Source organism: Etheostoma spectabile, chromosome 7, assembly GCF_008692095.1.
Source record: "Etheostoma spectabile isolate EspeVRDwgs_2016 chromosome 7, UIUC_Espe_1.0, whole genome shotgun sequence".
NCBI classification, from domain to species: Eukaryota; Metazoa; Chordata; class Actinopteri; order Perciformes; family Percidae; genus Etheostoma; species Etheostoma spectabile.
In genome coordinates, this window is record NC_045739.1 from 18,648,439 (window position 1) to 18,669,906 (window position 21,468).

The window sequence follows — 21,468 nt, forward strand, 5'->3', positions numbered from 1 at the left end:
AATCATTTCAAAAATGTTTTAGCTATCTAGGATTGTTTGATTGCTAATGCCATTCAAGTGACAGCCTTTGTTGTGTTTGATTGCTAGCTTGTAGCCAGCAGTCATTTCAAAAACATTTTAGCTATCGATGATTGTTTGATTTCTAACGTTAGCTCAAAACGCCATTCAAGTCACAGCCTTTGTTGTGTTTGATTGCTAGCTTTTAGCAAGCAGTCATTTCAATTTTTTTTTAGCTATCTATAATTGTTGGCTTGCTAACGTTAGCTCAAAACGCCATTCAAGTGACATCCTTTGTGTTTGATTGCTAACTTGTAGCCAGCAGTGAAAGAACTACGTTATGTAGGTCCAATTTTACTGTATTGACATTACAGAAGTCTTTTGTTAGCATCTTGTAGGCTACTTGTTGCAAAGTGACGCATGTGCAACTCACAACTGCATTCGACTCCCAGATGGAATAGGTCAGTTTTATAGCATTAATCAAAATCACTTGACTAGGGCTTCGGACCGCATTGTTTTTCTCTGGCAACAATGTGAATATTGCTTTGTTTATAGTTTATTCTTATCACATTAACTTCATTCTAACTTTGTTAGGATTGTGAGGACAGGCCAATGTACCTTCATTTCTACCTAAAATGTGCTTTTCTCAGTGAGATTGAACAATTTTCCTCACAATTAGAATAATAGACACGCACGCGCACACACACACACACACACACACACACACACACACACACACACTCTGCCTGCCTGCCTGTGATAATAATGCTTGCCAGAAAAGGAAGAGAATCAATCCAAGTTATTTTTATCTATTATTTGCTCCTGCAGTCTTTCCCAGAGAGGCTTATCAAAATAGCTTGAATTAAATGGTTGTCATGTTAAATAGGCTACTATTTTGCAAGGCTGAAATGTGGACGCTGATTTGAGGATTTTATCTGATTGCAAATATCTGTGTGTGTGAGAGAGAGACATAAATTGATAAACACAAGTTTTAAATTATAATTCATTGGATGTTTATGTTTTCAATTAGGTCTCAATATTTGGTTCCTCATTATTGTATATTTTGTGCATTTGCAACAAGAGATAATTTCTTGTTTTTTTGTGTTGCTGATGTTTCAGTTTGTTTCAAAATGAAATCACTGAAAATGTTAAAGTCGTGAGTTAGCGTACTAGCTTCTGACCATTTAAAGCCAAACCACATGCTACTGTATGAGCTGCGAGCACTTCAGTCACTAAGTGATGCTCCCTTCTCATATTCAGCTTAGCAGGATTTTTTTTTTTGGAATTGCTGAGAGGTGAAAATCTCTAGCAGTTCCTAAAAAATTACATTTTTAGAAAAGTTAGAAAATAATGAACTCAATTTTGTGTAGCAGACATGTTTTTTTTATTCATTTTGCGGCCCTGGCCCCCACATTGGGAACCACTGACTTGAGGATAGCTTTCGTGGAGTGGCAATAGATACTATGACCTTCATGTCAGTTAGTGAACTGAACGAAAGCACAGTGAATTATGAGACTCTGAGTGCACGTCTTTAAACCTATCATGCATTCATGTGTAGTGTGTGCTGACGCTGTGTGTCTTCATAAGGATGTGCCAGTGTTTGTGTTGAGGACCAACACCTATTGTAATTGACTTTTTAGCAGCTCTGAACAGCATATTGCGCCCAGCGGCCATCACTCATTAACAAATGTTTATGGCAAAGGCCAAGTATGATGAGCCAACGCTTTGCTGCACATCAGTGCTTATTTTGGCTCCCCACCACCACCGGCGGTTAATCAGGAGCTGATGAAAGGAAACTTGTAGCATATGCAACACTTAGTCCAAATGGAACCGGGAGGACATTGGAAATGCATCACTCACTGATGGAAGTTTGTTGGTTTCAAACACAGAATCTTTCCATTTTTATTTTGCTGTCAGTATGTGGCCATAAAGGTGTTTTTGGCACATTAGATTTATTCAGCTTTATAATGCTAACTAAAGTTTTCTGTTTGTTGCTCTTAGAAGTTTTAGTGATGAAAGCATTTCATCAGTGAATCATAGTCATAGCTGCAGAACAATTGTTTGCTGTAATTAGGGATGTCCGGATCAGCTTCTTTGACTCCCGATCCAATCCCGATCTTTTAAATGTTGAATAACTGCCAAGACCGAGTCCCAATCCAAAACTTGTAGTTGCTCCGATATTAGCGCTGCACACCGGATTATTATTATTATTTATTTAATTAAAATAACTAAGCAAACAAAGTAACTATTTGTGTCTTAATAACTTACTTATTACTTACTTACTTACACTTACACCAAAATATTTCTCTTTAGGATGCCACCCCCCACCCAAAACGTAAACAGCCTTAAATTCCCTGCTGGACAACGAAAACTAAACTTAGTGACGCCTCTTTTGCTTAATTCTATCTAATCTTTGTTTTTCTTCTTGTGTTTACCATAGACTGTATAAAATAGGTGTTAAAGGGGAATTCCGGCCAATTTTTTATGTTAATCTTGATCGCTATAAATATGCAATTACTCTTGATTGAAAAACCCCCGACTGAATCAGTGTACAAGCTTCCACTAAGCTAAAACAGCAGTTAACGGGGCAAGTTTTTGAGTGCCTTTGTGCCTCTTAACAGACACCCAATGCAATTAATATGTCTGTACAACATGATCAGGGCCCTTAAATAACATCCATATGCATTTTCAAGTCAGACATTGTTTTAATTCACCTACCCTGTCTTGATCTTGCCAGTGGGTAGCTTGCTTGCCTGGTTAGCTGACATAGGTAGGTGTTAGCTGCTAGTGATCAGAGAGGCTTTTGTGAAAATCATAAAGCAGCAGTTTCGTGTGTATTTGTATCTTATCCATTTTGTGTGTAATCGATCTGGTGTTGGTGAGTTGGAGGCTTGGCTGTGTCGATCTGTGTGCTAGTTCCCTTAGCCAGGCAGGCCGCCTTCATTGCCTCTCACAGCCGACAACAACACCACCAGGCGCTCGTGGGAAATACACACGGAAGCTCAGAGGAAGCTTGTACACGTAGCTGCATCTACTCAGTGTTGCCTGCACCGATTCAGGTCAGGGTTTTTTCAATCAAAAGTACTTGCGTATTTATAGCAAAAATTCAAAAAATTAACATAAACATGGCCGTAATTCTCCTTTAACCGATGTGGGGTCCTGAGAATAACGGCCTTAAAGCAGGGTTTTCTATTGGAATCACGCAAGAACTGGAGTAATCTGCCCATCTTGGTTTGAAAAGGCAGTCTGCCAGGGCATATAGGCAATGGATGGAAGGCGGGGATCACTACAATCTGAGGTACATTGTACAGGGTGAATGCCGATCCTTGATCAGTAAAATAAAATAAAAATAAATAAAATCGCCTCCAATCTGATTCTGGGACGGGACATCCCTAGGTGTAATGCTAAATCTTCTAACTGGGTTTAACGCGTTTAGTCTCACTACAGTTTGATCCAGGGCTGCCTGGTGTGGATCCCAACAACTTAAACATATCCATTATCTGTGATTCTAGCTTTCAAGAAGTAAACAGACAAGCAGTATATAGCATCCCCGTTACTTTTCAAAAGGTCTGAGCCTTATTTTTTTTTAGATATATAGCTTTGTTTCTATTTTTTGTTTTCATAGTGGTTATTGCAGAGGGAATACAAGATTTTTTGTGAATGTTTTTTTTTTGTGAATGGCTTTCCTGATCGCAGAGCGGCTGTAAAGGCACACCTCTTGGCAAAAGCACTGACAGTTTTCCAATACGCAATGCTGACGTTTTCCCATTGGCCATTAAGGTGACATGGAGGCCCCAAGGTTAAAGAGACTGTCCGTCAACTCGTGTCTTTTCTTAACATCTTTCATCTCTTTAAGCCTGTTTTTATGGATTACATGACTGAAATACAGTCCGTTGTAAGTAAGTCGATTTTTTTTTTTTAAAGGGTGGCCATCATCAGAGCTTTGTTTAATTGCCTGGATTAATAGTACAACAAAATACATACTTCCATCGATTGCAGGATTTGTATTAGCATAAAGGACATTTAGTGCCTCTCACTTGTTGTTTTGGCACTGCCGCTAATATTATTAAGCTGCACTAATCAATATTTTAATTTTTTTTTTTTTATGGTGTAGAACCTGTCCAGTTTCAACAAACTCTTTAGGTCCAGAAAATAACTCTACAATTGTATTTGACCTCTGACCTCCCTGTAGAGAGTGTAATGTGTTTTTATTGAGCAAAATTATGTTTAGATGGTTCCGAATATCACACATAAAATAAGATGGTTGTGTTCTTTTTGCGGATGTACCTGCCCAAGGCTCCATGTGGTTTCCTTCAAAGGAAGTGCATCTAAATGTGTTAATATTCACTGATGTTTCATTGAAGATCTAAAGTGTTTACATACATCTCGTTTGTCATAAATGCCACATGCAGACAATTTCATCGCATCCTTCCTTCTTGCTGTCTCTCAGCAGAATAAATGGGCTTCCTGTAGGCATTTCAGCACCTCACATGTGCTTTCCTTCACCTCACAATAGTAAGATTTCTGCTCCACTGGTAAATGACAGTAAAACTACAAAATTGTCTATTTTGGATTCATGAATTCATTTTTTGTTTTATCATCTTTCATTTTTAATTTTCCTAAACAGTTATCTTTTTTCAGTTCTGCAATTACAATAAAGTTCCAGTTCTTGTCCCCTAAAAGGTTTTATGTCTTTCACCTCAGACATTTGGTTTAAAAAACATTTGGTCTAAACACTAGCCAGCCACCGTACACTCACACTTCACTGCTTTGCTCTGAGTGTGGGCACCAGCAGACTGGAGTATGATGAGGGCTGTTTTGTGGTTCATTTTCCATCCGCAAGGGTAAAATAGCAAAACGCATAAAAGTGTGCAACAGCTGCAGTTCAATGAAGCTCTTTGAAGAATTACATCAAACAAACAGAATCGTCTTCTAGCCATTGGCCTCACAGTAGTGAAAGTGAACTGTGTGTGTGTGTGTGTGTGTGTGTGTGTGTGTGTGTGTGTGTGTGTGTGTGTGTGTGTGTGTGTGTGTGTGTGTGTGTGTGTGTGTGTGTGTGTGTGTGTGTGTGTGTGTGTGTGACCAGCATGTTGGAGAGGTGTAGGACTGTTAATCCCCTGGCCTTGCCTCAGTCCTTGCCTCCTGCTCCTCATCACTTGTTTTAGATGTCTGGCTGTACGTTGTCATCCATATTTAGTTATTGGATCTTGGTCTGTATTGATCTAGTCAGTTAATCTTTTTTATTTTCTGACCATTTCATACTGCCTTTTTTTGCCCTCTTGCTTGTCTCCGTCTTTGTTTAAAAGACCCTCAGGTACTATACAGTGAATGCCAGGAAAGTAGTGCTATGGAAACAATTCATTTTCTTTACGTTATTGAGGGCACTATATACTGGATCTATTAACACTGTCACACACAAACCGGACACACACAAGAAAAAAATACATTAAGTAATAAATACAATGCTTCAGGTGGCAAAAAGAGAGTCATTTTGGAAACACATGAACATTTAGAACAGCATGTTTGGGAGCTTTCATGCTTGGTTGGATCCTCATTGAAACCATGTAAATGAGTAGAAAAATGGGTAAGTGTTGAAGAATTATGCTTTCAGTATTTTGGGAAAGTTTTGTTTTTGCCTTTTGTGAACTGAAAACATCAATACCAATCTTGTGCCTGCACGTTAAAGCTGCATTTGCCACTTGCCACTTCAAGGCCCAACAACTGGCTGTAGATCTCACAAGTTCGCCAGCTAGTCGCTAACTATGTCTGTTTGCCATTTGGTCCTGGGAAGCCTGCAGCGTGTGCTGGAAATAAGGTTTCATCATGAGGGCGGTAAACTCAGCTATATACCGATAGTAAAGTTAAAGGCCGTAAAACCGAAATAGTGAGCTAAAAGAAGCTAAAACACTCTCCAGAGCTGAGGGGAACTGCAGACTCGCGTGACTTGTTTCTGGGTTTGAACAGTCCGAGCAACCTCTTTCATGCTACACATAAACAGCTAGCTTGGCTCGGTCCAAACGCCTCGCTCTCGGACAGAAAGCATATACTGGAATTTCACAAGAAAATGTTTAACTGTTCTTTTTACATTTCTGAATCTTTTACTGCACACTTCTCTTTATCTGCACTGCTCTCTTACAGTATTTTCTCAACATTTGAACTTGCCTCATTGCGGTTTCCCCCTCTCTGTCACGTTGCCTTTTCTTGTTATCTTTCTCTCTCTCTTCTTCTTTTTCTCCTACTGGTGATGGGGGGGGGGCTTCTTGATTAGAACACACACTGCCAAGTCCCCCCACATCGCATCATTGCATTTGATTAGCTCCAACCCCCTGCTCTCACCCTTATCGCTACCGGCACAACAGGAAGCACCACACGAGCACACGCATGCACAGATGCACATGCATAGATATCACAACTGAACGCCATGGCTGTCTGTGCGCTGGTATATGTATACGGACACACAATCTCCAAACACACACACATCTGCGCTGCTGCTGGTGCCGTGGCGGCAGGGCATCAGGTAAAGCCGGCATGGCACTGACAGCTCCGTGTCCCTAATGAAGCATTAATAAACTGCAGCACAAAACAGTGGATCAGAGAGAAGCAGAGCTCCCCACCTGGCTGCTGGCTGCCAGGGGGAGAGATGAGAGGGGAGAGGATCACTCTAATCCCCCATCTTCCAAAACCCCTCTGCCCCACTTTTAAGGGAGACATCACCCCTCTATCACCTGCTCTTCAGTATTGTGAAGGTTCTGTACTTTTCCAATTTTCATGTGTCTGATGTCAAACTAATGCTCAATAAAAGACACCTCACATAATTCTACCATACCATACTACTTACACTCTTGCAGCTCTGCACCAAACTATATGGGGGGAATGTTATTGTCTATACTATAATATGCAAATAAATGTACAGGTTAAAGGTTTGCAGTTAACAGTTAAACTATTGCATTTTTATGCATGCAAAAAATCGGAAAATAGAGAGATTGGCTCTCATTTATGAAACGTGCGTACGACCTAAAAGAGATCTGTATTGATATTCAATACAGGAAACATGCCGATGCACAACATTTTTATTTATTCTTTAGGTTTTCATTTGTCTTTTAAAGTGTCGTTAATGGCCACAAGTGAACGATTTCTTTCTGCCATTGTCCGACATATTTCGGCTTGTTTTTCCAGCCCCTCTGCTGTCAGGAGACAGGGTCAGGGTGGTGGTCCAGCACAGAGGGGCAGAGGACACACTCTCTTACTCACAGCTGTTGCCTGGCTCTGACTCATGAAAAAAACACGAGTAAAATAAAAAAGCACTGCATAAACTCAGGTACCGTGTGTTTATTTAAATATAGGTACACCTACATAAAAAATTACAATATAAGCCTTTATATTACTATTACGAGTATACATATGTCAAGGATGTATAAATTAAATAAACTTGAGTCCGATTTAATACGGCAACACTGTTGACCGCACCAGTGATCTCTTTCTATTCCACATTCTTCCTACAGCCTAATACCAGTTTTTAGGCTGCCAAATAGGACACGTTGCTGCAAATTAAACTGAGATGTCAGGGTTTCAATCTCCACCTCTGAAAATCACCGCTTCCTAGGCGGATTACGTCTGGCCATGTTGTAAATAGGGCGAGGTCTCAAAACCGAGAATATATTGGTGCGTGAATTTTAAATTCAGCTGCTGCATTTATCAATGCACAACCTTGCATAACCATTCATTCAAGAGGATTTTTGGGCTCATATCTGCACTGGTTTCTACGTTAGGTTGATAAATGAGAGTCACTGAGAATTGTTGGCAAAAACTTTTTTTTCTATATCTGCAGCTCAAATTAGTTACTTAAATTAAGGTCAAAGGGAAGGTGTGTATCTATTGTAGGAATTGCCATAGCCCAGGTAGTCCAGTCACAGTGTGTCTGACTGGCAGACAAAGCAGGCACTCTGATTCAATTGAAGCAAATCTGCTGAATGTAGATATTCCAGGAGTGGGTCCATTCAGCTTGTGATTAGAAGAATTGGAGCGATTGTTCAGTTAAAAAGAGCCAATCAAATCCAGGTCCAGCTGTGATTAACTGACAGTAGTCCAAAGTACTTTTGAAATGGGTGGATTTTAGAAAACTGGAAATGGCTCAATGTGTAGACTAGCCTTCTTTGAAAGTCTCTTTTAACATACATTTATACAATATTAAGCGACCTTGGGTACCTTGAAAGGCGCTATATAAGTCCAAGTTATTATTATTATCATTATTATAACGGAATATTCTTTTAATTGGGCCCTAGAATGCTGGCTGTTCTTTTGGGTGTCTTCTGCTTCCCTCATCATAAGCTAGCAATTTCAATGCCGTTCCTTCAGTGCCACTTTGTGTCATCATATCTCTGTCTATCTTTATTCTTAGCGGGCCCCCCACCATTATCCTTGCAGTCTAAACCTCACTGAGATCAGTGAGGGAGACTGATCTAATTGGCAGTGAGGATCATTTTTATTTAGCAAAGCCAGCTTTGCTGACTTTTTCAGCTTTCTCCACCTTCTTTTGTGCCACTTTTCAAATGATAATAATGAGAAAATATAAGCAGGAGCCCCTTGATGTTTGCTGTGGTGAGCGTGTGTTTTTCTTTTTTTTGTAGGCTTGTTACACTGATCACATTCGCACAGGTAATTTGCCTGCTTGTCTGAGTCTGAGAAGGGAGGCTTATCTTCACTAACGCCCCATCGAGGCTCCACTGTTAGCGTTCAAATCAGGAGCCCCCCCCCCTTCCTATTCTACCTAGCTCTCGTGCTCCTTACTACTGCCCCTACACCTCTTTGCTGTCAACATGCCAGCTTTGCCCGGAGAAAAAGAAAGTTGGGATAGAGAGAGAAAGAAAGCCCAGGCAAATATTTAATGAGATCAAGAAATGAGGATGCTGTTTACAGTCACAAAGCAAACAGGGCCCCCTCTCTGCAGGGGAAGAGGCTTGTTGGGCTTCTCCCTCATCTTCCTCCTGTTCCTCGGTATCTGTGACTGACGCCCCCAAACTGTAAGCCCTCTGAGAAGGTGCTTCTTCGTGTCAGGACACATTCCTCCTTCAATTCCCAACAGAAGGTGCATCAAAACAGTATTGCTAAAGGTTATTTCTACTTGGGCTGTGTGCTACACTACATAGCAAGTAGTACTTTCCAAGCATATTTGTGCAATTTATGTTGTGATTGTAGCTTGTGTGTTATTGCTACTACTGCTGTGATTTAACATGATTTTACCTGATCTGGCAAATACAACAATAGCATTACTGCAGCATTGTTTTCCAATGCTTTTATTGTCTCATTGTTTATATGCTGAGACTAAAATTGAAGGCCAAGTGTCCTTATCGCTATCAAGTCCACATTGGCGGCCATTAAACCACCATTGATGGCTCACAATGACTTATGATTTCAGTAAGTCATTTCCCATCAGTCTCCTGTAATTTAGTACTTTACTTTGAAGTTACTTTTGAGGTGCCTTTGTCATAAATCAGGTCTAGAGTCAGTCCCTGCTGCGATTCAGCACAAATAAAAAAAAGTGTTCGTTAACGAGTCTCACGCACCGAACCTCAAAAGGACTTGACAGGAGAGAGAGGAAGAAGAAATAGGGGGAAAAATGTGTCATGAAGATGAGGAAAGCGAGTTGGGGGTGGGGGGAGGAATATCCTTTGATCAAGAGCACTCTTCGTAGCACTCCTGTCTCCTTACGCATCCATAATATATCTCTGCACACATTCCAGTCTCTTATTAACAAGGCAGTGCCATTCCATCCTGAAGGAGAGTACGGTGTTTTCAAAAAAGACAAACCTGAACCTGAAACGCACTCCTTTATTGGGTTGTAAGAAAAAAACGAACAACAAAATGCACAACAAAGAATTTGTGCTTCAATAACACGCGCTCCAACTTTAAATTTAAATTTGGTTATTGTTGGTTGTCACAAATATCAGACAAGGGTAAATATTTGTTCTAAAAGTGGCGGGCTTTAAAAAATGAGAGGACTGCTGACGCTATGCTTCTCTCTCATGGGAAAGATGTTTGTCCATGACCGTCATAAATATGTATCATGCAGCGAGATGACGCTGTAAGGCAATCTGTAATCTGATGGCTGCCTTTTGTCGAGCATATGAAACCACAGAAAAGCCCCCATCAGTGGCGAACACGGGTGAAATTAAAAGTGTCACCCTATCCTATTATTGGAATGAGTCACTCAGCGACAAGTGGCACGCTGTTTAATTAGAGTGAAAACAAAGTCCACGGGGGGGGGGGATACCTCTCTCCCCTTTTCCCTCCTCTCTTTTTTTCTCTCTCACTCCCTCAATCTCATTTGTGGAAAGGTAAATATTCAGAGGGCCGCTTTTCAACCGTTGCGATTAAAGCATGCTTGAGCATAGCAATAGAGAATGTGTTGTGAATGCAGGGCTCCTAAATCAAGTCCTGCTGTGCTGTGAAATGAAACGCAACGTGTTTGTAAGAGTAGACAGCTGTGGCAGTGCGTCCTTACCCAGGGGTATCAAGTAGTTCCTCAAACCCAGAATAACTGCGCTGGGCTTTCAAAAGTGCACTAGCAGCCACTTAAATAAGGTGGCCTGTCATCAGTGATGCACTCCAGTGTACAGTAGCAGTGAGTGTCCCTGAGTACAGCTGGTTCACAATTCCATCCTTCAATGTGAGAACCCCTCTGCTTTTGACTAAACCTTAATTTTGTGTCTGCAGCTCTGAAGGACCCCTGCACCGACGTGGTCTGCAGCTACGGCAGCACCTGCGTCCAGTCGTCAGACGGCTTGTCGGCTAAATGCATGTGCCCCCTCGGCTGCGAGGGCAAGCGCGAGCAGACAGTGTGCGGCAGTGATGGAAAGGATTACCGAAACGAGTGTGAGCTCCATCAGCACGCCTGCAAGAACCAGAGGAACATACGAGTGCAATACCAAGGGCACTGCGGTGAGCTCTCTCCTCATTTTACTCTTTGTTTACTTCAGGATTCATTTTATTGATTCATTCATTTTGCCTATTTGGTGTCCAGCAAAAAGATAAAAAAAATGTCCACCGCAATTTCTCACAGCCTAAGGTACCATCTTCAAATGTGTTTGTATTAACTTTACAATGACCTAAGCAAGGGAAAAACAGAAAATTGTCATATTTGCGATGCTGGAATCGCATTCTTTTTGGCATTTTTGCTTGATAAATTACTCAAATGAAATAACAAGAAGCGGAACCTTTCCGTCGCCTTTACATTCTGCTTCTCTCTACTCTGTTTACTACCTCTGGCTTTTGTTGTTTACCCCACTTCCTTACGGCACGCCTCTGCTAATTCTCATTTTTCATTCAGGTTGCTTTGCTTCACACAGATACTCCTGCGGTGCCAATTGTTGTTTTGTCTAAGTAGGTCTTCAGAGCTGTCGTTTTCATAGGCCCAGCTTTTTTGCTCATCCTTGTTATCATCAGGTGATAGTTGTTTACTCCCAAGGCGCTCAACTTTGAGGTTTTTGTGTTTTGTTCTGAGGCAGATGGAGGGAAAGAAAAGCAGACTCTGTTTTTTAGCAGCGGGAGCCTCCGGGATACAGAGCAGGGTGTTGCGAAAGAGAGATGGATATGCAGGTCCAACGGTGGAAGGTTGGTCATATAAATCCAGCCTGAGTCGGCCAAAGTGACCTTAGTTACCCCGTCCTCCCTGGGGAGGGTCCGCGGCTCAGGGGACAACTCGGCCCCAATGGTCCTCTAAATCTTCCTACAGCCATTTCATCAAAAGCCTTGGCTATTTCAAGCTGCTAACCCTAGCCAGAAAAATGGGGTTGATTTATCCACGCTGTTAGTTTTTGAAGCAAACAGGCCATTCTTTTTGTAATTACCCTACATGCTCAGCTAGAGGAAAGCATGGATCCTGGAAGCTGTTCTTCTTGGTAATGGGAAGTAATGGTCTTTCTTTCAGATAATGGTCTGGCTGTCGGGTGAGGCACTGTGTTATGCAGAAACGCTGCATGCATTACGATAAAACCCCTGTTTGCTTGGTTGCTAGACTCTGCAAGCCGTTGCATTGTGGTGATAGAAAACAATCTGAGGCCTGGCCAGAGCTGGCCGTACTCACTCCTCCTCCCAGCCCTCCTCAGCCAAAGCGCTCAGCTCCTTTTTATGTCCCTGCATTGTCGCTCTTTGTATCCCAGCCAGAAGTCTTTGGAAACCATTTCCCCTTATTCCCGCTTTGTCATTCTCTTTCTCTTCCTCTCTATTCCGTTAACTGGTGATAGGTTGTTTCATCCTTGGTGTGTTTTGAATGACTCGCCGGCAGCTTGGCAGTGATTTGATATGTCAGGGTGCTACATAAATCCTTTGTCTTTCCACATGCTGAAAGCGTGGCAAGCAGGATAAAGCTTGTTACTGTTACTCTTAAAACAGGAGCAACGCATCCGTCCCCCACATCCACAAACCAATTCCATTATGATCACGGTCTGATACGGCCGAGCGTGCCAGACCGACGCTCCCCTGGAAGGAGGAACGTGCTCAAGAGCAAATCTAAGCGGCCGTCACTTCATCCATTTCCTTGTCCCCCTTCACATCCAAGGTCCCAGTCTGAGTTGCTCTCAGCTGCTTGACTACTGATAATATCTGCGGAGCAGCAGTGATGGAGGATCATGTCTGCTCCTCCCTTTCTTAGTCTCCTTCTTACTCTTCTTTTTCTCACTAAATTTACTAGACAAACAAAAGGTAATACATTCGACCTTTACTAAGATGATTATTTGGCCTGAAAAAACATTACAGCTTTATCGTTGTTTACTGCAATTTAAAAACAGGCTCACCTAAGCTCTCTTAACACTTGCCAATTTTAAGGGCAATTAAGCCAGGACACATCATATTCTATAATATTGTAATGTGTTTTTTTTCTTTCTTTTGCGAAGGTATTGTTGTTTACTTTTCCACGGAGGACCAAAAGATGGACAGAGATGTTTTTGATTCGCACTATCTTGTTTAATCCCCCAGAGTCTAATTAACATGAACAGATTTTTAAATGTTATTTCACCAAAGAAAATGATCTACATACAGAGCTGTACTGCAGTACATATTCATGAAAGGATGTGTCTCCACAGACCCATGCAAAGACAATGAGAACAGCCTGAACACGTTGTGCCGGGTGGAGGCTCTCACCCGCCGGCCCCTCATCTTCAGCCTGCCGCAGTCATGCCCCCCAGGGAATGAGCCTCTGTGTGCCAGCGACGGCCAAACCTACCCAAGCGAGTGCGCCATGGAAGCATCAGGAGCGCAGAAAGGGATCAAGCTCAGGAAGATCCACGCTGGACAATGCCGACGGCTGGGTAAGTGCAGTTACTGTAGCCTAGAGAAGGTACTGAAAAGTCGTGTATGCATTGTAGAGAGATCTTGTGAAAAAGTAAGTCAGCTGGGATCACACCAAATGCTTCATTCTCCAACCTTTTAGAATTAGAATAGCTTGGCCCATTATAAAGCAGTGGGAATTTGTCTTTGATGTGGCTCACAAATAAAGAAATAAAGACACATGATACATAGATTATGGGAAAATTGGCAACATGAGGAGCTGAAAAAAAACTTTCTAGCTTGCCCATGTATAATATATATAATAGGTGAAAGTCACACAGTCATAACTCCAATGCAGATTTTTTTTTTTTTAATTTTTATGCCCTTTTCGTTTAACTCTTTGACCTGTCCTTGAAATGTCCTCTTGTTTTTTTCCCCCTGACTTTCCTTTGTTGTTTTAGCTTAGATTTTTCTGTGCTGTGGCCACAAGCTCAATCAGCTCTATGTTTGTCATAACGTTGCACCTCACCTATAGCAAATACTGTAAGTGCAGATGCCATAATTCTCCTAAATTTGATCTTTTATAAGCCACTGTTCCACCTGCGGTACTAAAGAATGTTTATGGACAGGTTGTTATATAAAATGTTGCATGAATAGGAATATGTTTTACATGTAACGGCAGATCAGTCATTTTCAAAAAGAATGGCCTTTTGTAAAAAAGAACCCATGTGAGTATACATCTGAAACCTTCAAAGTATAGTGTCTGCCTACCTTCAGATCGGTTTGACACTTCAACAATTTAATATTTAATTCTCCAAAAGTTTGTATCCAAATTAATTCACAGAAATAGGTGGGTTTTAAAAGGTTTAGCAAAGCATGTCATGACACCGCATCACATTGTCATATATGCAAGCATTCTTATAGTTCACATGATTCCTTCATATAATTTGGACAGGTGTAGGTGAGCTAGCATTAAAGAGTAACTGTAATCCACTGCATTGGACTTAGATGAATGACTCGGGGTCTGTACTGTATCCATGGTACCTTCTCCAGCCCGATAAGAGCTTCCAGGGCTGTTATCTGTGCCATTAGAACAGGGAGTTTAAGCCTTAGTCAACAAAGAGCTGTCAGCTTTTACTGTACATCTGATAGCCATCGGAGGAAATCCAATTTTCCCGCAGTGTTGTCGGCATGGGCCTCGCAAAGCCACATCTGTGTTGGTTTGCGGCAGTGATGTGAGACCCCCCCACCCATATACTGAGACCCCTGACAACACCAAAGACAAGAATATATCACTGCATGACGCCCTTTGGAACAGTCAACAATGAAGGCTGATACACACTTCTTTGACACACCCTGGCTCTCCTGTTCGCTCGGCTTGACAGGCTGATGGAGGAGTGTGAGGGCTTAAAATTTCACAAATCCCGATCAGATTTTATGTTAGAGTGTCTGTATGTGTGTGTATGCAGACATGTGCATGTGTGTGAGCACATGAATGAAAGTTTTTTTTCTTTCTTCCCCCTTCTCTGCTGTGCCTTTTTCAAATGAAAGAATAATTCAATTTGAAACAGAGATCCATGAAATCATATCCCCAAGCAAATTACAAATTGATATCTAATGAAAATGGCCATTTCGACTTGTAACCATGACATTGCACATCCTTGTAGCCCTTTCACTCAGATACAGCAGCGACGTAATTAAGTGTGGCAAGACAGGCTTTTAAAGAAAGAAGAAAAAGGAATTGAATTGCCGTACAAATTTGATCCACTGATCAGGAATGAAATACATTTCTAAGCCAAGTGAGCGCCTTCCAGAACAGAGGCCTTCTTCAAATTGGATTTCTCACTTCAATGGCAATTTTGCAATTTTTTACATTTCTTTCTTTTTTCTTAATTTCCGTAGTAGATTTCTGCTTAGTGAGCCAAAATGTAATGAATGATAGTGTAGACTTTAACCTGACCTTAAAATAGAATTCTTGAGTTTCAGTTCCCCAATTTTATTAAAGTTATTGGTGAACTTTTACCATTAAAGTTTGATGGGAGAACGGCAAACCTGATCTCCAGTCAGTTGTAATGGGTTGAGAATAGATATTATTGTAAAACTGTAAACTCAATTAAAGTCAGTGAAAATGTAAGAAAAGTAAAACTTTCCTGAACTGAAATAGAAATAATATCAGCCTGAACCAAAACCTATTCAAATCCTAAATAAAAATCCATTCATTTGATGATGATCCAGTCTCTTGTATGGTAAGAGGAATCATTTCTGCCATTCTGGGACATAATAAAGTAGTCTGCCAGCGTTCACCCTCAGTTCAACAATTCACATGAATGATTTTCTTTTTTAAAAACAACAACAACCAATTCACTGTTTTTTTTCCAAGTACCAATGAAATTTTAATAAAATAATTAAACTAACAAACACTGGATAAAAGTCACTATTTTGTCTGGCCTCTTTGCATCTGCCCAACAGCAAATCAGTTTGGCTGTAAATGCATTGTACTGATCTTACATCTCGTGTTTGTACTCTTACTATTTAAATTAAATGAAATTGAATTATAATTTTATTTTCTATTGATGTAAACTGACTTTAGGTTGTTCTTAGAATGACTACTTATTGTAGTGATACTCAATTAACTAACATATGATCGTTTCTGGTGAGTTGTTAAATGTATTTCATGTCTTTCTGAGAAAGGCTTCACCTCTGCTGCTGAAAGAACACGCGCTGGCATTGGCATCAGTCCACCCTGACATATAATTACTTTTCGTATGGAAACGGATATATTTCCCCACAGTTGGAACCACAGTGTCACACAGCTGGAAGAACAGTCAGTTCAACACTTTTGCTAACTTGAAATGTTGTTTTTACGCTTGCTGAGAACTTCTGTTGTCCTTTTGTCTCTGTGGTGATCAGTCGGTCACACTGTTACAAAAGAGTTGAATTGCTCTAAAAAGCCTCATAGGTGTATATACAAAAGAGTGATACTGAAGGGTTTGATGAGTCTGGGAATGGGTTATAGGTTTAGGTTAGTCTATATCCACGGCGGTCCACTTTCAGGATTGCTCTGTTGCCGCCGGATATTTCACCTGATTTCACCCTTTTTTGGCTAGATGTCCGTTACCTTTTTTTTGTGTTGGAATTTTAAACTCCAGTGGATTTATGAGGACTATGGTTAACGGCTCCTCAGATCTCTGCAGGGTAAATACAGACTGATGGCTAGACTATCTGTCCACTCTGAGTTTTCTGTTGCACGACTAAAACTATTTTTAAATGTAGCACTTTATCCGGTGGAACATGTGTACGTTTAAATTACACATGTTCCACCAGAACAAGTTCCTTCCCGATGCTATTTTGCAGTGGCGCTGTGGCTTAGCACCGCCCAAAACGATTAGGATTGGTTTAAAGAAATGCCAATAAACCAGAGCACGTTTTTCTCCCTATCCCAGAATGCTGTGTGGACTAGCCAGACCCTCCTACGCAGCACTGTGGAGGAAGGTCTGGCAAATTGAGACTAGGCTCAGGTTAACCCTAAATAGTCCAAAACCGGAATAGACAATCTACAAATCCTACATTGATTCCTTTTTCCACCCATGTCCTTACTCCAGCGGAGTGTCAGGAGGAGTGTCTCTTCAACGCAGTGTGTCTCGTGGAACAGCTGAGCGCCCGCTGCTCCTGTGATCCCATCGAGTGTGACGGCACCTACAAGCCTGTGTGCGGCAAGGACGCCCACACCTACACCAACGACTGTATTCGACGCAAGGCGGAGTGTCTAAGCAAGACCCTCATCTCCATCAAGCACCAGGGGCCCTGTGGTGAGTGGAGCTAGAGGATAAGAAACAGGAGGTTTTGCACAAATACTGCTGTTTACTCTCAATCCTTCTCTTTTCTCTCTGCTTGTTTTAATGCATATTCAATGTGTTTTCCTTCTCTGTCTTCTAGGCTAACTGTATGTTTGTCAACTGAAACATGTTTGAAACAGTTCAGTGATGCTCACTGAGGGGGTGGGGTTGGGCGGGTTGGGGTAACTCAAATGGACAGAACGCGTGCGCCCGCCTTCCTTCTAAAAACACGTGCCTTCACTTCTCCACTCGCTCACCTCCCATCCATCTCGCCATCCCTGTCACGCTTCATCCCTCCATCTCAAACACACATCCAAAATGAAACGCCACCATCATGTTTCATTCATCCGCTCTCTGTCTTCCACTCGTTCCCTACCACCAGTCTTCCACTTCGGTGGCTCCCCCCCCTCCCTGTCTTTGTCTCTTTGTCTTGTGTGTTGCTTTTTCTTGTATCCTTGTAATAAAAAAAAAGCTATTCTTTCTTGTTTCAGTGCGTCAGTCAGTCTGTCTGTCAGTCTTTGTCCATGTGGTCGTCTTCCTGGCTGTCTGGCTGCAGGTGGAAAGTGGGGTCACCCGGTGGGCGACCTCATCAGGTGGACTCTGAGGAGTGAAGCCCTTCCCCTCGCTCCGAAAGGACCTTACAGGAGGGGTCTTGTACTGTTGTCTTTTTCTGTCCACTCCTTCTGTCTCGTTGTGTCATTAATGTCCTTTCCTTCTGTTTACCCTCCTTCAAAGATGTGATCCGTGAGGTTGGAGAAGTCTTGCTCTGTGCTTTATTTCCTGTCTAAAAGCTTCTCCTCTCCCTACCTGCCTAACCACTGCTCACCGCCGACTCCTTTCTTTCTGCATGCAGCAGTGCACGCCAGCTCGTAACCTCACTGCCTCACTCCGTCATGTCATAAAAGCTTGTAACTGCCCGAAGAATGCGAAGAACTCAGTTTTTAACCATTTCTGAGCATAAAAGCTGCATTAGGGTCGCCGTTCACTGCATTGAGTGGAATCCTTTTAAATCCCTTATACGGTATTTGATCATTTTAAGCTTATTGAAAACTTTCAAATTCAGGTGAGATATTGAAACACCTTCAGGCAAAGAAGGTCAAAAGACAGGTAGCCCAATTAGTGTTCATTACTGTAAATAAGATGAGTAGTAGATAGAGCGTTAGCATCCAACGCAAAAAAACCCATTTTAATTTAAAGTATTGCAGGGTTTTGCAGAGTTCTTGCTGGTGAAACTAAGAAGCCTGCTACCTGATTGTATTGTAAATGGGTATTTGCTAATAAAAGAAAAATAAAGAGAGATACAAGATTACATAAGAAATTAATCAGCCTTTGAGTTTAGTTAATTGGGGCAATTTATTAACCTGCAATTTATTTCAAATTGGAAGCAACTTTCGGTATGTATTCATCAGTGAGCTCCACACGCTTAAACAGATGTGTCAATTTGACAGAAATGATCAAATGTGAAAAACTGTTTCATGCCACCATAAAATATCCAAGACTTCACTTGACAGTGGCACTCTTGTATTCAGATTAGTTTTAATTGCCAGATTCATCCAAATAACATGCATTTTACAAGCAATCATGTTTTGATTTTCTTGTCAAAAGTACATTTTTTAAAGAATGGGCCTTTAAATTGTGCAACAAACATAAGATATGCAGATTATTTAGCCAAATGGTTTTCAAAGACGATCTGTAATGCCTCATCTTATGTGAATCTCTTGCTGAATTAGAAGCATTTTTGCCGCCGTAACCCGATGCATGATAAAGCCGTAGCAAACTGCCGTGTGCTGTATGTTGTCCCATTACCTTAGTCATCAAATCCCCACACAGCAAACATGTTTTGTAATTTTGTCCAGAGTTGCTGTCCACATTTTTATTGTTATTACAGAGGCCGATAAAACAGGAGAGATCTGTCCATCCCCCAGGCGTTGGGGTGGAGCTGAATACCAAAGTTATCTCCAGTTGTCAGCATCAGGAGGCACAAGCACTCATTAGCATCGTTCGGCCGTCTGAGCTGTGCATAAATTAAGTAGTGGAAATGGGAGTGCAAGCTCTTATGCGTTTTGCTCTGTTTCATTATTTCTGGCAAGTGGTGTCTTGGTCCTACCCCCCCCCCCCCCCCCCCCTTCCTCATTTGTTTTAGTTATTTTATTTCTTTCTCTTCATCCTTCCTCTCTTTCCTTGCGCATCGCAGCCGTCAGCGACTTGTAATATGTTTCTTTAATGCATTTTTATTGACATTTGCATATTTTTCAAAACAGAGCGCCACGAAAGCCCCCCACCCTCGATTCAGTTTTAATTATACATCAAAAGAGGCAAGCGTAGGTGCCCACAGAGACTGTTGGTTTAGTTAGACAGATGATATGCATGCAAGGGGAGTGTGTGTGTGTGTGTGTGTGTGTGTGTGTGTGTGTGTAAGGCACATGTTAGAACTTTCTTTCTTTCTTTCTTTCTTTCTTTCTTTCTTTCTTTCTTTCTGTCCTCCTTCTCTGTCCTTTTCTGTCCCTCATGTCCTTTCAATGTTTCTTACACTAGTGTGTTAGTAGGAGTCCAGATTACATAAAGGTCCCTCACTGTAATAGCACTGCGCAAAAGACTTCAAATGTACATAATCCAGAAAGACACCCATAGGGATGCTTGCAGTGTGCGTGCTTGCATCTTTGTGTCTTTGAGAGATCAATCAATAGCTCACACACTGATCAGATGACAGGAACACACACTGTATACATTTTGTGACACAGACTTTTATTGTGCTCTATTGTGCTTGTGCTTGACAGTGACTGGCATTGTCAAAAGACGTCTGCACAATGGCTGCTGTGTAATCCTGTGCACTTACCCGTGGAGTCAGGGCTTCAGACAAAAGTTTCATACGTCTGAAAAGGAAGAGTTGGATATATTAAATTATCATTATTTGATAAATAACGATCTTTTTCCCAGTCTCATTGGCTGAGTGGTGCGCTGAAGCGGGGTGATCGATTGCACTGCCAGCTGTCAAACGGATGAAATTCTCCAGTTCCGGCACTGTCGTAAATCTCTTCTCATGTGGCTGACAGCGCCCTAATGTCACCACTCCCATGTCGGGCCTCGCCTCCACAATGAATGGTCATGCAGAGAATCCACATGTCTATAATGTCCTGAATGCTGTCCTCCCCAGAACACTTTGATTGATGTCTTAAATTCTAATTTAGTGATTGAGACACCACGTGGTGTTTAGCTGATTGACTTACGTCCAGGCAGAGTCACAAATCTTTTGAAAATACGTGAGCATGTGAAGGATCTGCTGGAAGTGAATCAGTGCTGGCTGCCAGGAAAGAAGGTGAATTGGTCTGTGGCCTTGGATTCTGAGACAGAATGTAAGAGTGACACTTATGGAGGAAGAAAAAGATGTTTGTCATTGCCAGAGAAGCAGCTGCTTATGCATCAAGTGTGAAAAGAGCATTCTGAGTTTAGTTTTTCATCATGTGTGCGCACACACACACACACACACACACACACACACACACACACACACAAACATACCTGAATAAACACCTGATTAAAACATGATTTCATCTTCACAATGCAACCTTGACAATAACCTGCCATTATGCATGTGTCTGAATGAAAAGCGAGAAATCTAATTTATAACTGACTGTAAATCCATACAGATTGTTTGGATACATGGAACACATAGAATATTTTTAGGCTTCCCATATGATGTCAGCACAGCAGGGTACCAGCACAAACAAAACAAGGAAGTGTGCATGCAGTTATGATATTGTAGCAGATTTATATTTAGAGGACCAAGCAATGGAGGTACATTGGCAATGTTTTCAAAGGATTTTGTACTTTCTTTCCTGCTTTTTTCGTCTTAGATGTTGGATATCGTGATATTGTAAGCGTTGTCTTTTCCTGGTTTTAAAGGCTGCATTAGATTAAAGTGATGTCATTGATTGGCTGTTCTATTGTTTACCTTTGCCCACTTAGTCTTTAAATCGACATTTCTGATCATTATTCATAAAAAAAACTATTTGTGTAAATAACATTTTGTTAAAGCACCAATTGTCAACCCTACAATCTTGTCACAATTTTAACATTTCCGTATTTGGTGAAGAATATTGTTCACCAAATATTGATATTTAATTTCCTCCATATCGCCCAGCCCTACCATCAATCCAACATTTGACTTAAGTTTTAACCCGTTACAACATTTTGACTCAACATTAGTTTATAGTCTTCACCACCATATGTAAAATGAAACATCTTCGGGATGCCTTTCACATAGACTTTGACTTGAGAGCAAAAAGGTTTTTGAAAACAATTTTAAAACAATATTTTTTTTTTCCCAGGAACAACTTTTTGTAATGTTTAATTAAAACAGTGTTTTCTTTTT

General features: G+C 41.3%; 1 protein-coding gene across 13 annotated transcripts in view; it reads left to right on the plus strand.

Moving 5' to 3' along the window:
- agrn (agrin) overlaps positions 1–21,468 on the plus strand; it is a 247,383-nt gene that overhangs the window by 155,838 nt on the left and 70,077 nt on the right. For 7 of the 13 annotated variants that reach the window (XM_032521015.1, XM_032521018.1, XM_032521021.1 and 4 more), the window contains 4 exons: positions 10,711–10,935; positions 13,077–13,301; positions 16,680–16,684; positions 16,868–17,069. In XM_032521015.1, the coding sequence (XP_032376906.1) occupies positions 10,711–10,935; positions 13,077–13,301; positions 16,680–16,684; positions 16,868–17,069 (657 nt within the window). Of the gene's footprint in view, positions 1–10,710; positions 10,936–13,076; positions 13,302–16,679; positions 16,685–16,862; positions 17,070–21,468 lie in introns of all 13 variants that reach the window. The other 6 variants (XM_032521016.1, XM_032521022.1, XM_032521020.1 and 3 more) reach the window with 1 other exon arrangement.